The 18,382-nt window shown below is 32.7% G+C and overlaps 1 protein-coding gene across 1 annotated transcript in view; it reads right to left on the bottom strand.

Moving 5' to 3' along the window:
* Window positions 1–7,764: 7,764 nt before the first annotated feature.
* Window positions 7,765–18,382, bottom strand: part of LOC122821030 — a 38,865-nt gene continuing 28,247 nt past the window's right edge. Inside the window, exons 5-9 of the mRNA XM_044098859.1 lie at window positions 13,177–13,515; window positions 13,055–13,093; window positions 11,866–11,967; window positions 11,393–11,440; window positions 7,765–10,545 (exon numbers count right to left, since the gene is read on the bottom strand). Coding sequence (XP_043954794.1) covers window positions 11,394–11,440; window positions 11,866–11,967; window positions 13,055–13,093; window positions 13,177–13,515 — 527 coding nt within the window. The 3' untranslated portion in view covers window positions 7,765–10,545; window position 11,393. The remainder of the gene's footprint in view (window positions 10,546–11,392; window positions 11,441–11,865; window positions 11,968–13,054; window positions 13,094–13,176; window positions 13,516–18,382) is intronic.

Here is an 18,382-nt window from a genome sequence, read left to right as displayed (position 1 = left end):
ACAACAACAACACATATAATGTGGTTGTTTGCTATAATTTTGTTTAAAACTAATTTTTCCACCACAGAAACATCAGATTTGTTTCCATCTATTCTGATTAACATGTTAGATTCTCATGATGAAATTGAGTCATTTATAGTTATTGTTTTAGAAATTTTAAATAATTTCTAAAGGTTTCTGGAGTCAGTCAGAAGTATTGATTAATTATTGATCATATATTGGTTCATTGATCATCAATCATTTTGTGGTTGTTCAAACCATCACTGTGACAAAAGTGATAAATTTGTTATGTTTACATTCTTGTTTTTTAAACACTGTTTTATTGTTGAATTATGCAGATATTAAATGTGTTATTTTCACAAATATATTTAATAAATACTTTTATAAATATGTTGTGAAACAAAACATCTAAAAATGTTGTTATAAAAGCACATTTTTTCCTATTTTTAGGTGAAATCAAAGGATTAACTTTAAAGCTATTATTTCTATACATTAAATTTATTTTTGAATTTAATAAACAACATTGTGACATAAATGTTTTTATGCTTTTCTTTAACATAAATCTTTACTGTCAGTGTTAGTTTGTCGTTTCTTTGTTGAAACATTATAAATATGAATGTTGCCATTTTATTACAAAGTTGTTAAATATTCAACAGGTTAAAGGTTTTTTCTTTAAACTTAACATTTCAACTCAAAGTGTCACATAATTTTATATTTTGATCAAATGTATTTTTGTGAATCAGTGAATGGTTGTTGTTTTATTTCATGTAATATGTGAGACTGTGTTGCTGTGAACTGCTGAACTGAATTTATCTTTTGGGATAAATTAAATATTGTGATGAACAGAAGCTGAACTTTTATAACTAATGTGATTTAAAGAAGATTAATTTAGTACAAGAAAATAAGAAACTGTATGAGTTATTGTTCTGCTGAAAACTGAAAAAAGTATTAATTGTATTTTATCTAAAAATAAAATGTATCAAAAGTAGAAAATCTGATAAAGACTGAGTTCTCTCATTATTCTAGTTTAAACTAATTAAACAGTTTTTCATCACATGATGATAAAGATGTTTTTTTATTTTGATGCTGCCTTACCTTACTGTCTTAGATAATGTAATGTAATTTTACTTATTTAGCACATTTTCAACAACAAGGCAATTCAAAATGCTTTACATGAATTAGAAGGAAATAAAACAAAACAACAAAACAACAAACTAAAGGAGAAAGCAGAAGAATAAAAATAATGTAACAATCCATCCATTTTCTGTTCCCCCTTGGGGTCAGGAGGGTTGCTGGTTCCTCTTTTTTATTTTCATGTGTAGCGGTAAGAAGCTCAATGCTTGAGATGTGCTTCAATTACCAGCCAGCAGGGGGCGCTGTGAGGATAAAAATAGAGGCTCCTTCACGTTCCTCTTCCTGCTCTGACATGATGATACTTCAGTGTGAGTGCTGGTTGTTTGGTCAACAGTATATTTAATATATTTTTTAATTTATCCAGATAAACCCCGCTGAGATCTAGATCTGATTTTCAAGAGGGATCTGGGCAGAAGTAAAACTAATTAATACATATGCACAAGATTTAAACAAATACAAAACAATTTAAAAGCGATGCACAGGTTAACTAAGATCAGTAAGTTTTGTTTCTCCTGCATAAGATCTCAGATGGATGTTTGTTTATTTCATTTGTGAATTTAGAAACTTTATGGAGTTTCCTGCTTGTTCTGGGTTGTGGTAGTAATTTCACCTCCTCAGGTGATAATAGCAATATAGAAGGAGTATATATTGTTTATTCTATTTAAATAGTTCAGTAGTACAGAAACCCTGATGTGTTTGTACAATAGAAATCACTGGCAGCTGCTGCTGCTGTTGGTCCAGAAGTTTCTTTCTGGTCAAGTTGAGAGAATCAGAAGATCTGGATTGAAACTCCTTCCTCCTTAACAGTCTGAACTCACAACATCATCAAGGATCTTTTCCTGAGTTGTTCTCTTCTCTTTGTCTCTACAAAACATTTTGAATCCTAAAAGTCAGAAACTGTAATTATATTATCATTGCCTGTTGATTATTAAAAGACAACAAGTCCCATCAGGTCCCAGTTGGTGTTTGGGTGAATATTATCATCCAGAACCTTCAAAGAAATGAAAACTTTCTCTGCTTAGTTGTGATGTGAAGATTGAATCCTGTGATATTTAAACCAGCTGGTTTTAGTGACAGCAGATCAACAACAACATGAAACCAAACTGAGATCCTGACAGAGGAGAGACTGAAGGAGGAAACGACAGAAACAGACCATGAACAGACAGACGGACGGATCTGTTCTCCTGTGATCTAAAGTCCAACAGTGTGATAGAATCAGGTTCTGTTCTGCTTCCTCCTGACGACCCAGAGACTCTGATCTCTACCAGAACCACATTCAGAACCAGAGTCCGTTTGACAGGAAAAGAGTTTCAGTAACATTTCCAGAACATCTGGACCTCAGAGTCTCTGACAGACTTTGTCCCAGAATCTGGATGGATTCATTTTAACATTTAAACTCTGTTGGTTCATTTCAGTTTAAATAAATCCTCCCAGTTCCACCAGTTCAGTCTCTCTGTCTGAAACTGGGACGTCCTGAATGTGAAGAAAATAAATGTTTCACTTCCTGAAAGGATCTGGACAGTTTTCATCCTAGAAATGCTGCAGACAGAACTACAGGTTCTGAGTTTTAGGATCTAAATAAAAGCCTTGATGTTGTTGTGAATTCAGACTGTTTATAATAAATGTTGTGAAGATGATGATTATTTTATGATTTTATATCAATTGAATGTATTTTCTGAGCTCTGCGCTGAATTTATTCAGAGAAACTCTCCAGATCTCAGTTTTTTATTGTTAAATTGTAGAAAATGAACCAGAGGCATGCTGGGAAATTTAGTGAAATATCTGAACTGATCTTGGGCTGCAGTGATTGGAAAAAGAGAGAAGTGATGAACAGACACATTTCCACTTCCCATTTGATTATTAGTAGTCAGGTTAAGCTGTTCTAGGAAAGCTCTTTATGCTGCATAAACTTTGTTTACTCACATTTTGACACTGGGTAAAATCCACCCTGTGGTGAAAACATCAGATGAAATGTTTTGTCTCCCAAACCTCATGATAAATGTTTCATCTGTAGTTTGGAGATTCACAAGCCTTTAATATAAAATCAAAAGTTAGATTAAATTGTTTCTTATTTATTTTTTTTTACTTTCAGCATAAAATAGAAATACCAAAGTATTAACTGGTTATAATGTCAGAGAGAGAAATTCATCACATATATGGATGATTTAACTCTGGTTGTTACTGATAATAGATCTATAGATCTATAGATCCACTAACTGTGTGAACAATCTACTTTTTATGATAATCAACATAAAAGTGAATTATTTAATTTAATTAGAGAAATTAGAGAAAACTGTATTTTTCTGTTACAAACAGATGAAATAAATGTTTTTGGTCACCAAACATGAAAACATGGAGGATCTGAATGAACTGATTCAGTTCAATGAATCAGAAAAACTTTAATTTCTCTGAGAATCAACAGATCAACTGATCTCTGTTAGAGGAAGAAAACTGTTAAATGAAACAACAACTAGAGCAAACATCTGGTTTATAGCAGCAGATCTACTGGTTCTAGATCTATAAACCTCTGGAATAGATTTTATTGAACTGAAGTGAATCAAACTGATTCTAATCAGAATCCAGATTCAGTTTTCAATAATCAGAGGATTTCTAAAAATGAGATAAAACTCAGGTTTAACATTGAAAAGTGAAAAACTGATCAACAAAACATGTTAAGAAACAGGAACAAGGTCATGGTGAAGGGATGGAACTTAAAACCGCAGACCAGACCACAACGTGTATCAGGAAGTGACGTAGTGTAGAAAATCTCTCAGTCAGGTTGCAGACTGCTGTTGCTTCTCATTCCAACATGAATCACACAACAAGAAAACGGCTCTACAAACTCTGAGAAACAGTGAAAACAATCCAACCAGAAAAGTAAGTTTATATTAGTTTGGTTGTTTAGACTTCAGTTCAGTCAATAGTTATATTGATATTTTTGTAAATTTGCCTGTTAACTAAGACAATAACATAAGTAATAAATGTTAATGTATCTGAGATCAGGTCAATAAATCAGTGGAATCAAAATGATTTTAATCTAAAACAAATTATTTTCATTCCTGTTTCATTATTGAATTGTAAAATGTTCAAGTGCTGGAACAATTAATAAAAAATATATTTATATTTAGTCTAATTCCATTGATTTAATCCAGAGATCTCTGAATTATGAAGATGTTTGGATTTAAAGTCTCAACAGATCAAATAAATCTGTTTTATTTGATCAAATGTGATTTTTAAATCTGTTTGAGGTTCTTCTGTTTAAAGAAAGTTTCAGAAAAACAAATCTATGTCTGGTTGTTGAAAACTAAAGATCTAAACATCTTTTCTTTCTAAATTAAACTAAAGTCAAACTTGGTGTTTGTTCTTTACGCAGATTAAATACATTTTCTTTCTTAATCCAGATGATTATTCTACTGTTGTGTTAGAAAAAACTAATCTTAGTCCATCAACAGTTTAATGTGAAAGTCGTGTCATTCTGTCAGAATAAAAACCTTAAACCTGTTTTTCCTCCACAGGATTCAAATTTCAGTCACATCTTAAAGGTAAATCAGCTGATTTTCTGTCTCCTTTAGCTTTTAAAAGTATAAACACTAAGAGTTCACACAAATATGATCAATACTTTATCTCAGTAAAGTTTGAATTATGAATTTAAACAGGTTGTTATAAATTGTCAGAAATGCAGGTTAAATGTAAATACTGGGGAGGAGCTGTAGTTCTTCTAGTTCTCCAACAGGTGGAGACATTTCTCTGCTTCACTTTGTTTTTCTTTTTCTCATCAGCAGGAAATGTTGGTGACAAACAGCTGATATCCTGACTGAATTAATTCAGTAAATTAGAGATTAAACAGACAAGTTACCAGAACAGTTTGATGCAGAATATTTATTCTCATGTGAAACTCAGTGAGAGTTTATTTGATTTAACATGTGGGATTATTTTAGATTGCAAGAAGGAAATCCATAAATCACTGCTGTGAGTCCAGTTGTTCCTTGTATTGTTAGTGATGATGTTCCTGATGTTCTGCTCCCTCTCCTCCTCTTCCTCTCTCAGGATGAAGATGATCTCCAGCATCCTGCTGCTCCTCATCCTCAGCTCATGTCTCTGTGGTCAGTCTCCATCTTGTCTTTGTGACAGAAAGCTCTCTAGATGGAGCTGAAAGACTCCCATGTTCCAGTTCTCAGTGTGTCTGCTCCTCTCTTTCCCTCTCTGTCTCCTCAGCAGCAACATTTGTAGTGAATGTGACACAGAGCAGCTATCAGGCAGAGGAGAACCACAGCATCACTCTGGAGTGGACCTTCACCACCAAGACTCAGGGATCCTGGAGGAAACTATTCATCCTCTGTGAAGTGATCACTGGTCATGGAGTCTTTGTTCTCTATCAGGTCCATGAAGGTGTTGAGATTCCAGAGTCTCAGGATGAACAGTTTTCAGGACGAGTCCAGATTGACAAAGACGTCCTCAGAGAAGGACGAATCAGACTCCATGTGTCCAGACTGAGAACTGAAGACTCTGGTCTGTATCTGTGTGACGTGAAAACTGAAGATGGATTCAACTCTGGAAGATGTCGACTCAACGTTACTGGTGAGTTCAGTCAGAAAAGATTTATTTAAAATTTTGTGAAGTTTCTTATAGAAATATTAATAGAAACTTTCTGTGTATTTTGATGGAAATTTTAAATTTCAGCTGAATTAAATGGATGTCTCTGGTTTGTTCCCAGCAAGGAGGGAAGAAACTGAAGCAGAGAGAAAACCTGATACTCCAACCACTGAGAGTAGAAGAAGAACTGCACTGATAAAGACAGCAGCAGCTCTGGCGATGATGATTCTCTGTTGTTGTTTAGTGAAAAGTTGTCTGACAGAGAAATAAGATTCTCATTTGATTAAAATCACCGAGGCAAAAGAGACTTCACACATTTTATCAGTAGAAACAATTTGATCAAAAGAGACAATATGAGAGGAATGTAGATCTATAGAGTCAACATAGAAAACTTTCCTTTTTCTGGTTAATTATCTTCACTAAGTAAATATAAAAACTGAATTGCTATTTAAATATGTGTGAGAGACACCAAATTTATTAGTTTATTTATTTATTGTACTGTTCATATGTATTATAGTTCACAGGTACCCCACCCAATTTGTTTTGTTTCTTATAATAAGTTCATTCATTTTTTGTTGTAGCTTGATAACTTAGTAACTGATATTTCCTTTATGTCATTGAATGCAACTGTTTTTTTGATGCGTGGAACGCAGTGCTCGGTTTTCCGTTCTTCTGGGGAGCGTCAGGCACCGAGTTTGTTGAGCTGTTATTTTTATATAAAGGTAAATAAAACCTTTTTTAATTTGCAAAGACAACTCCGAATGTCACCTGTGCCTGAGCCGAGCAACATATGCCTTAATACAGATAATTTAATGCAATATTATTGTTTATATTTAAAGGTCAATGTTTCAGGCTTTATAAAACCAGTTCGTTTATAAACCCTCCAGGCTTTAGATTCATTTCAGGAATGAAAACTTTGATCTCACATCGTTATTTAAGATGTTTGATCACTTCATGACATCACAGCCGCTCTGATGTTTTTCTGTACCAAAGTCCAAAATACTGCTGGTCCTTTTGGTTCCTGAGACTATTTCCTTTATTTGAATGTAGGAAATCCATGCACCTGTTTTTATATCAAGTTATGGTTTTAAAATTCTCTCAGTAACAACATCTGGACTGAAAACACTGATAGAAAGATCTAATAAGAAAACATAAAACTTTGTTTGTTAAAAGTCTGTTTTTGTTAAAGCAATGAAAACATTATATTCCTACGTAAAGTTTAATTAATCTGTCATGTAAGTTTTAAAGGTCCTCTAAGTTCTAATGTAGCTGTTAAAACTTTCCTCTGAAAGTTGCTGCCAGTTTTCTCTGTTTATTTGTTCACTTTATTGTTTAAATTCTTAAGTTAATAGTGATTTAAAAAATGTCAATATATTGTAAATAAGACTTTAATAGAAATGTTTAGTTCTGAATTTTTCTGATTTTGATTTTTTTAAATTATCAAAATTAACGTTTCCACATATTAATTTGTCTTACTCAGAGTTTTAAGTTAATCATTTTCTCAGTAGGACCTGTCCAGGTGACCCCGCCTCTCTCCCGAAACGTTCACTGGAGATCGGTACCAGAATGAACAAGCAGATCTTGAGCTTCTCAGCTGCAATGTGTGGTTTTGTCCACATGGTGGCGCTCTAAGCTCTGAATAAAAGCTGCTCAGCAGTGAAAGTTAGTATTTCTCCTCCTTTCTGTCTTTATTCAGTTCTGATGTGAAAACAGATTTAGAAATGTTTCCTTTAATGAAATGTTTTTATTTCTGATTATTAAATATTGATCTGATCAGTTGATCAGCAGCTTCATCCTGATGCTTCACTCTGTGATCTTCACTCCAGTTTACATGAAACAGAATCAGGAAACAACAAAAAATAATTTAGTAACATTTGTTGATTTAATTTATTCTTATTTATTAATTGAATATCTTTTATCAGATTCTATGTTTCTACTTCCTGTTTATTTATTTAACTATAAAGATAAAAATCTGACAGAGAAAAGTTTGAAAAACACTGAAAACAAAGAAACGAGGAAAGTTTAATATTTTATTAGCTCAGCAACAAAATATCAAGAAACATAAATTAAATTATTGAATTTTAAATGTTTTTAAATGATCAGTTTTTCAATAATCCAATTAGGACTGAAGACACAAAATAGAACTGAGATTTAACAGAAATAATTTCTCACTAAACCTGAATAAAACAAAGTTTATAATGTTTGGAAGGAATAATGTTCAATTTAATGTGGAACTCATAATTAAAAATAAACATTTTGAAAGAGGGAATGAAATAAAATCTGCTGGAAACTTTATATAAACTGTCAGATCAAATCTGATCATTTTTACTGCAGTTCATGAAGAATAAGTTTATATTTTAATCTGAAATTTCTGCAGATTCTATATTCTCAATGTCTTTACTTTATTCTACTGTGTTTAGGTCTGGGAATAAAAGTTATAAAAATAATCAGCAGCTGATAATCACACTTTAGAAAAAGCAATAAAGATAATTAATACAGTAAGATTAAAAACACACTTTTTTTCAATCAAATCAATCAAACTTTATTTGTATAGCACATTTCAGCAGTAAGGCATTTCAAGGTGCTTTACATCAAATCAAACACAGAAACACAATGTAACATAGAATCTGCAGACCAGAACCAGAACCAGAACCAGAACCTGAGAGGTTCTGGAAGGTTGATACAACAGCAGCAGATCTTTAATGTATTGTGGTGCTAAACCATTCAGTGATTTATAAACTCACTAAGATTTTTGCTGCTATTTACGGTATTCTTAAATATTTAAGCCACGCCTCCTCCTTTTTTATGTTTTCTATTCTCACTTTAGAAATTGTAGTTAGGAGCCGCAGATTCAATTAGTACAATCAGTTCATTATTGTCATTCAACAATATTTCTGTCAGAAACATAACATTGATATTATGCTCAGTGATGAAATCATTGATTAATAGAGCTTTAGCACAGAGAGAGTTTTTTTACATAATTATGTACATTAAATTCCCACTGGAAATAAACCCAACAGATAAAATTCACACATGCAAAAATATTCAATAATAATTATCAGAAACAGAAGGAAGACGTGATTTAAGGGCAGATATGAATAAAAATAAGAACAACATTGAAACAATGTGAACATCAATAACAATATACAAGCATTAATATATTTATATAACAATATAATCAGTTTCCCTGCAGCCACATGAATGATTGAATGATTAAAACTCCTCTGAAGAACCTGATGGCCTGCAGAGGAGCTGCTGCAATCATTGCAATCAAGTTGTTAGAACAAAGTCACATTCAAATGATGGAGGATGTTGAGCTCTGAGGATGAAGGTTGTGGATCTCTGAACCAGAACGGTTCTTAACTCTCCTGTTAGGTTCGTTTCTGGGGTCCAGCAATAATGTTGGTGGGTCAATTTGACCCGGGGAATGTTTAATCATCTAATAGTGTCAGAAACCAAAAGATTCCTCCAAAACATTTTTGTATCTGATTATTAACTCCAATACTAACCATTTCAATCAATACTTGTGCAATGATGTTTTATTATTTCTCGATAATTAAGGATCAATAACGACAACCTACTCATTTACTTATTTGGAAATAAAAAACGGAATTTATATTTTTCATGTCCATTAAAAAAAAACCTAGAAACAAAAAACAATAATTTCCTTGAAATTGATCTTTAGTCAATTTATTTATATTACACTTATATATTTTTTTTCAATGGGTGCATTAAAGTGTCATTATTAACAAAATAATGCAAAGCTGACACTTTAAAGCAACTTTATATTAAAAGTGTGATTATTTCCCTAATGACTCTTCATGACAGTCAGACATTCATGAAGAATCTTCAGGTTTTATTTCATCTTTATGACAGAATCATGTCAGTCTTATGCACATCGTGGCAAATTAAGGGTTAAAGCCATTTTTTAAATCTGAGGATAAAGCAAATACAATAATCCTGATGTTTAATATCATGATCAGATTTTCACTGTTATTTTCTACAGTCTCAAAAGAAATAAATGAATTTGACAATCTTTCATCTTCTCTGTTTTTTGTTCAGGATAGAAACAGTCAAATATTTATCTGATGTGAGTTTTTCCTGTCAGTTTAGTAGAAAGATTGTTATGTTTGTATTTATGATGATGAATGTTGGAAAGCATCAACATCTCAGATGTTTTTTCAACACTTTCATTCAAAGTAAATAAATAAACTTAAAAGTTTTACTTTAAAAATTGACGACTGTCATAAAATGCAGGAATAAGGTCAATAATTTGGGTCAGTGGTTCAATCCTTTGATCATCTCTGAACTTAAATGTTTTTAGGAGAATTTAAATAAAATACATAAATATTTGGTTATTTATGTAACAAGAGCATTAAAAATAAGATTCACTGACAGAAATTAAATTAAAAACCTTTTTTAGACACAAACTGGGGATCAAGTCTGTCAACTTTTACATGTATAAAAAAATACTTTCAAAGAAAAATCTGTTTTTAAAAACTGAGTAAGAAACTCTAAACTACAGAAACATTTATGGACATAAAATGTTATTTTTTAACTTACATGATTCTTCATCCTTATTTTAATCTAAAAACAAAATTATTAAATCTTTGATCTAATATGAAGGACTTGCTTTTGGGTTTAAGTCATATAGTATTTTATTCATTATTCATATTTCTAAACATGTAACAGTTTTCATACCAACAAATGGTTGAAGAGATTTCAGATCAGGATGAATAATTCAGACACTTTGGTTTTGTTGTTCCTGTAAAAGATCTTTTTCATCTTCATCTCCTTGGTTACCGTTTCCTCTCCGATCTATGAAACACAAAACAAAATGTTTTCAATAAAATCTTCTTCTGATTGTTTGAAATCCAAAAGTAACATTATTATTAAGATGGCTTGAATAAAAACAGAATTATATCATTTCTAGTTTTTCACAAGAAAATTATCATCAATTAGCAAACAAATAAATTAAAAGCAGTAAAGTTTTGACTTTTTGTGAAATAATTTCTTTCATTTGTTTCCAGATGCTTGTTGACAAAAATAAGAGAATCCAGAAATTGAATCATATTAAAATAAAAATGTAAACAGTCAAATTAAATTGAATATGTAATTTATATTCAGATGATTCTTGTCAGATTAAATGAATCTTTTGAATTTAACTTTCACAAAGTAGAAGAAACGTCTTTCATTAAGATCTAGTTTCTTTTTTTAATTGGTCAGATGTAATTATAATCTTAAACATGTTTTAATTAACTATAAACTTCTCTGTTGAAGAAACACAACAAAGAGAAAATCTGAGTTATGAGTTTACAATTTTTAATAGTTTTATTTCTATTGTTGGGTTTTGTTTTCTTGATTCTTGGCTGTTTTTCTTTAGTTTTTTCCAGATCTTCTGGTCTAAACCTTCATTTCACTGTTCAGGTCAGTGGGGAAGCTGGTGAACTGGGATTAAACCAGTAAGGTCACCAGTTCATTGCTGCTACATCAAATGATCTGGTCAGTCAGATTCAGTCACCAACAAGAAGTTCAGTTTCCTGGTTTGATGTTCAGCTGTGATGTTCAGTGACTACAGTCCTTAGTTTAGTTTATCAATGAGCAGGAAAATAAAAAATAAAGAATTAACATAAATTATTATTCTGTAATTGTTCTGTTTCCATACCTCAATAATTTCTCCTTTGAGGAAAGTTTTTCCTCCACCATGGAAAAACTGAACACAACAGAAAGTAAACAGTGAATATTTATCTTAACACAAAATATAAATAAGTGACAATATTTAATTCTTAACAGTTTTTGTCTGTTAAAATGTTTCATCAACCTGGGCAGCAGAAAGGCTACAATAAACAACAAAGACCTAAAAGAGAATAAAGTTACTCATAATGGTTTCTAGTTTTATTATTTTATTTTCAGACAAACACAAACAGATATTAATAAATATGTGAAAACTGCAGAACTTTTCTTCATGTTTATCAAGACAGATCCATGTTTCTGTTTTATTTCTCTTCAGCTTCACATCAGTTTTTGCAAAATATTAAAATCTATATTTTCTATCAATTTAAATATGCATTTATGGAGATTATTAGTCATTAATTCACCAAAATCCTGCAAGATTAACAAAGACAAAGACTGACTTACTTTGTTCAGCACTGGGGCGACGGTATTTGATGGTGATGATGAGGATGAGTGTTTCAAAAACAACAACAACAACACCAACAACAATAACTCTACGATGAGGTTCTGTGACAAAAAAGAAAAACAAGTTTTTAAAAATCCACTTTTGAATATTTTGAATTTAATTTTACATATTTTTGTTTATTAATGAGATCAAAGTTGTGAACCAACAGTCACCTCATCATTCAGGGGTCAACATTTACTGTAACACACACACACACACACACACACACACACACACACACACACACACACACACACACACACACACACACACACACACACACACACACACACACACACACACAAATGGACCCAGAACCTTTTTATTTTTACTGTCTGACTCTAAATTGTATGAAACCAAACATTTTTTTAGTTTAGTTAGAAGGAACAAAAGCTAAACTTTTGTTTGTTAAATGCCAGTTTATTTCTTTTCTTAAATTTAGAAGCTTTCATATCAATGTGTCTAGATGATGTCATAGTTGTGAATAATCTTAAAGATTGATTCACATCCTCTTATTTCAAAGTAGGTTCAGTTGTGGATGTGAGATAAAAGTTGAAAAAAACTTCCTGAAAGGGAGGAAGATTAAAAACTGGATTTCCACCAGTTTGGTTCTTTCTTTGGTTCTTTTGTTCCAGATTTCTGAAGATGGGATGTTGATTTATTCAAATAATATTAATCAAGTTTTCACACCATAGAAATGCCCTCATGTGTTCAGTTTTAGTCCTTTTATTTGTTATTTACTCCAACAATTGTACAAGGAAATGTGATTAACCTGATAATTAAATCAAATCAAGACATTTATTGGTTCTTATTGTCTGAGAAGGTAAAGATAGAAACATTGATGGACTGAAGTTATTTAAAGTATTTCCAGTCAACCTGACCTCTCAAAGTGCTGCACACTGCAGACACATTCACCCATTCACTCTCTCACACACACACACACACACACACACACACACACCCCTACATGCAGATCAAAAGGTATTGAGGAGTTATCTGCCTTGCCCAGCTGCACATCAACATGACAATAGGAAAAGCTGGAAGACGAATATTCAACCCAACGAGCCTCAATGGCTTCAGGTAACAAAGAAAATCTAAAACTAAGTCAGAGTCCCAGTAACCACTGGTTATCTAGTTAAACATATTTACCTCCAGGAACATTCAAGTTGTCTTGGGCTCCATTTTTATCTGTTGAGGAATTACATTAAGTGTTATAGACATCAATATATTTATCTGGTTTGTCTTAAATTATCTTAATTTAAATAACTCACCAAGTTTTAGAGTAACGTTCCCCTTCCTGACTTTACTTTGCAGGTTGGGAACAAAGCAAGTATAATTCCCTTCATCCTCTTTGGTCACTTTGATCAATTTGAGGGAAATGTTGCCTTTTTTAAACTCATCATGGAACATAAAGGTTCTGTCCTGGTACTTTGGGTCTGAAGTTTCATCATCTTCAGCTCCTCTGTGATACACAAGTATTATTTGATCCTTGAATCTCCATTCAATTGTAAGTCTGTTCACGTCAAATGGAGGCTCCAGATGACATGGCAGAATAACGTCGTCTCCCACCTTTGCATGTATCAGGTTCTGACCAACGTCCTTCACTGGACCTGGAAGAATAAACAAAGATTTAAAAAATCAACACTAATATTCCTGGTGATGTCCTGTTTGTTGTTCAGCCAACATTCATATTTATTCTCTTGTAGGATCTTTATGTAACTGGGTTTATATTGTTAGTTATATATTTCCACAAAATGTTTTCTTTAATTTATTTGTTCTCTTATATTTGTCTATCCTTGTGTTCCTCTGTGTCTGCTATAAGGGGTTTGGTCCTCCAGCTCCGCCCTTCTTTCTTCTTCTTTTGTTAGGGGCCTCCAGGACCATTATAAATACTCAGTTATTAATTTCCTCTTCCCTTTTGTTACTTGTTCCACTGGGGAGAGGCAAGTTTTATAATCCGTTGTAATCCTTTCATTTATATTGTTCGAATGTTTATTTTTCCGCCTGTATTACTGATGGATATTTTCAATTGAGTTGCTATTACACCTTTATAACATCTGATGCATGTTAATACTAATATTTTGTATAGATCGGGCTGGCGAACTGGAGCACATGCTATGTGCTAATGCTAATGTCTCCCGATTGACAGGATAAATAAACGTGCCTTAACATTTTTAACATTTTTTGTGGTTTGTCTGATCACCACATAACACACAACGCAGAAATCCACCAGTCACATTTACAATTGTGAAAAAAAATGTAGCTATCCCATTAATAGAGGTTTTTCAAAATAAATGTTTTTTTTATTTGTTTATAAATGTATATCTACTCATTTTTTATTTACTTCTGTAAAATTACTCATGTTTAACTCAAGAAAAATAACAAAAATACTGGAGGAAAAAGTTAGGACACCCTACTCATTAACAGTCTTAACCTCTTTAGTTGATACGATGTTATTATATCGGAAAACTCACCAAACTTGGCAGATTTATCTAACAAGGATTCTTGTTATTTGTTGATGAATGTATTTTATTCAGTTATTCAAACTTTTCAGTTGGTTTAAATCCTTTTATCATCTTAGAGCTATAATTTAACAATCACTTTGTGTATACGCTGCTCAAACCCTTACAGCTGGTTCACCACCTGACATGAACACTCAGCTAGTTAGCATGACTATCGATGATGGTGGATAAACAGTTTCTGTAACAATAAGGATCACACCAACCCACTACTGATGGGTGATTCTGTCACGACGTCCCACAGACACTTGATGGGTTCCAGTTTCACCAGTGGACTATAGGAGCTGCATCCCCAGCATTCATAGCTTAATGTGGTTTAAGTGTCTGAATAACTGGATTCCTATCAATCCATAAAACAGGCAGAAGACAAATGCTGTTGACTTTAATTAACAATTAATCAAGGTTTATGTTTGGCCTCATTTTTCCATTTGGTGGAAAAATGTTGCCACCAAAAATTTATATATTCCACCAAAAATGGGTAAAATTTTGGGGGGACAAAATGCCTTGAAATGTAGTTTTACTCTACCATGCTATTTACTTTTTAAGTAAAATATCTTGCTACTCTACCTTTTAATTAACTTCACTAAATGAAAAACAAACATGTTTTAACCAGAAATGCAACAGACAGACCAAAAGGCCTTAAACCTGCATTTGTATAAAAGGTTTTTCTGTCTTTAAAATACTCAATACTTAATATATACATTTGAACAAGGCCTCATATTCTTGTCTCTCTGATTTCATACTTTAAAATATTAAAATCAGGTGAACAGCAACTTGGTACTTTAGTCGCCTTGTTATAAAATACTGTTTTACTTTTACTTAATTAAAGTTTAATACATTTCTTGGACAGTTACTTTTTACTTCTACTTGATTAAAGATTAGTGAGATGCACAAACACAAAGACTATAACATAAAACTCATAGCATCAAATGTAGCAGTAATACAACAATAAAAAGAATTTTATGCACTTTTACAAAGTAAACTTGCTATTTCCTTTAAATCTTAATTTGAAATGTTAAGATTTCGGTGTTGTACCACACAAATTTTAACATGCTCAAAAAGGAGAAGGAAGAAGTAAGAAACTTATGAACTCCTATCCCAAAAACTTATACAATACTTTCAGATGGACCCTCATTAATAAATATATTAAAAAGATAAACAGGTTAATTAATTTTCCATTGAATTTGGGTTTAGATATGTTTAAATACATACATACAAACATCCATAGCAACACATTCATATGTGTCAGCCTCTTAACTCTCACTCATATTTCTACATCTTGTGAAAATTACCTACTTATTTCCTTTTAAATTGTTTTAAATATTGACTTTAACTCCTCATTTAACTTGTTCCATAACTTTACCCCATGAATTGAAATAAAAAAGCTCTTTATACGAATCTTTAACTTTGAGTTTTCCAGTAAAATCCCCTTATCTTTCAGAAAACATGAAGTTCAGGCAGAACTTTATTAGATGCCTTAAACATAATTTGAGTAATTTTAAATTCCACCAGCTCTTCAAATTTAATAATTCTAGATTTTAATACGAACGGGTTTGTGCTCATAATAACCAACATTATGGATGATTCTAACGGCTCGTTTCTGTAGGATATTTAGTGGATGTAAAGAGCTTTTGCAATAATTCCCCACCCCTCTGAACAATATGTTAAATATGGTAAAATTTATATACTTTATATAGAATATGAAGTGATCTGTTATTGAGAACATGTCTAGTTTTAGTCAGGATTGATTTGTTTAGTTTTGCTTAGTTTATTTTGTAAATGTTTAATATAAAGTTTCCAACTGATTTTGTCATGTATTATTACACTGAGAAACTTATTAACATAAACCCTTTATGGAGTTACACCGTCTATATGAACTTGAATTTGAGTATTTTTGTTTCCAAAAACCAGGATTTTAGTCTTGTCCAAATTTAGTGATAATTTATTTTTGTCAAACCATTTTTTAATTTACTGATTTCTACGGAAAGAAGTTGTAAGTTTTCATCAGTCTAGAATATTTGTGTCGTCAGCAAATAACACAAATTTAATACATTAGACTCTTTGATTATGTTGTTTATATACAAATTAAATAAAACTGGTCTCAGTACTGACCCTTGAGGTACTCCACACAAAAATGTAGTTCTGGACTGGACTACAATTTCTGGGTCCTCTAACCAGAACCGGCCCAAAGTAATGGACCGAGAACATCCAAACCCTCTAAATGCTTCAGTTTTAGTAAAAACCATAAATTTACAATTTTAGCATTTGTTTGGGAATATTAAAATTTGTTTGTTTGTTTTAGGAGTTTGAATGGGAATGCTATTAAATTTGGTTTAACTATTTCACAATGAAAAAAATATATATTTTACACTGTTTAACATTTCAATTTACTTTGTAAAAGTGCATAAATACTCTTTGTTTAATCACAGCTACATTTGATTCTATGAGTTTTATGCTATAGTCTTTGTGTTTGAGCTCTTTTTGTGCATCTCAATAAATAGTCCCAATCAGTGACGTGCGGTGAGGTTCATAGCTGGTGAGGCACTGACGTCATCAGAATCAGATTTGCAAATAGATGCATAGATTGACAGCAGTTTACAGGTTATGTTTCACTTCTGCATCCTTACACATACAAACTGTAGCTCACAAAACACACATTTCCTTAAAAAACAAAACAAAAAATCACTATCTCTATTATAATCTATCGCTGCACTTGACTTGCTTCCCGAATCGTTTAGCCTAGCTCGCTGTCACTTACTCGGCAGTTGAGGAGTGAACAAGACGAACGTCTGGGATCTTGAGCGCCCCCTGCCATGAGGCAAGAGAACTGCCTGCCTCACCTCGAACCTGTTCTCTGCCGTTTATAATCGCTCATTACACGAAACACGTTACACAAACACAGTTGGTGACAAAAAGCACTGTACATTATATACATAAGCTAAATTATTGGAAATAAGTTCATATATTAAATTTGTTTAAACCATTTTATTGACGTCGTACAGCAACATGCTCTCTCCGCTTAGCAGCCAGCGCAGAGCCAGGGGTTGCGCAATCCAAGGTGAGGCAGAGCTCGCTGCTGCCTCACCGGCATCGCTTCCAAGCATTTGAATGGGAAAATAAGAAAATTCAGCGATTTTGAACAAATAAAAATAGAAATTGGTGAAGCTACATGAAAAATAAATATTTTTTAGTACAAACAACCGGATGAATATGACAATTTAAATTACTTTATGATTATATATTTTCTTTCTTTCCATGATGGCAGGTGAGGCACTGCCTCACCTGCCTCCCCTGACCGCACGTCACTGGTCCCAATAGTCTTTTATGATCACTGCTTTAGGAAAAACACCCACATAAACTAAAGTGGACCATTGCTGCCAGAACCAAACCCAGTGAGAGTCCAGAGACTCGGACCGTGGTGATCACGGCCCTGAGAAGCTGTGGGAGTCGTCCTTCATTTACATTTATAACATTTATGCACTCACAGCGCTTCACTGTGGAGGAGGAGCTGCAGCCAAGAGCAAGGAAAAAGGTGTGAGCAGCACATACAAGGTGGTGATTGTCAGCACTAAGAGCCTTCTCCTGACTCTGGTTGGTTGTTTGGCTGAGAGTTTTATTTGCTTACAGATGCACATAGAAGTGCTGCATGTTTTGCTCTCAGCAGAAAATCCACTTAACCCTTTACTTTCATCAGCCAATGGAAATGTTTTCTTACATCAGTCCAGTCCTTTACATGGCCGAACTCAGGGATGAATCTAAAGGGGCCAGTGGCCCTATAGACCTGGAACTGGACCAAGTATTGAAGAGATACTAAATATGGTTCTTATGATGATATATGCTGGCACAGAAACTGTAACTAATTTATCCCTTCAACCAATTTAAGTTTTTACCTTCACAGTTTCAGTTTAATAATGAAATAAAATGAAGATGTTGCACTTTTGGCTTCAGCTGTTTTGTG

This window comes from Gambusia affinis, linkage group LG18, assembly GCF_019740435.1.
Source record: "Gambusia affinis linkage group LG18, SWU_Gaff_1.0, whole genome shotgun sequence".
Taxonomy (NCBI): domain Eukaryota; kingdom Metazoa; phylum Chordata; class Actinopteri; order Cyprinodontiformes; family Poeciliidae; genus Gambusia; species Gambusia affinis.
The sequence above is the reverse complement of the archived record's forward strand: the minus strand, read 5'-3'. Positions and strand labels throughout refer to the sequence as shown.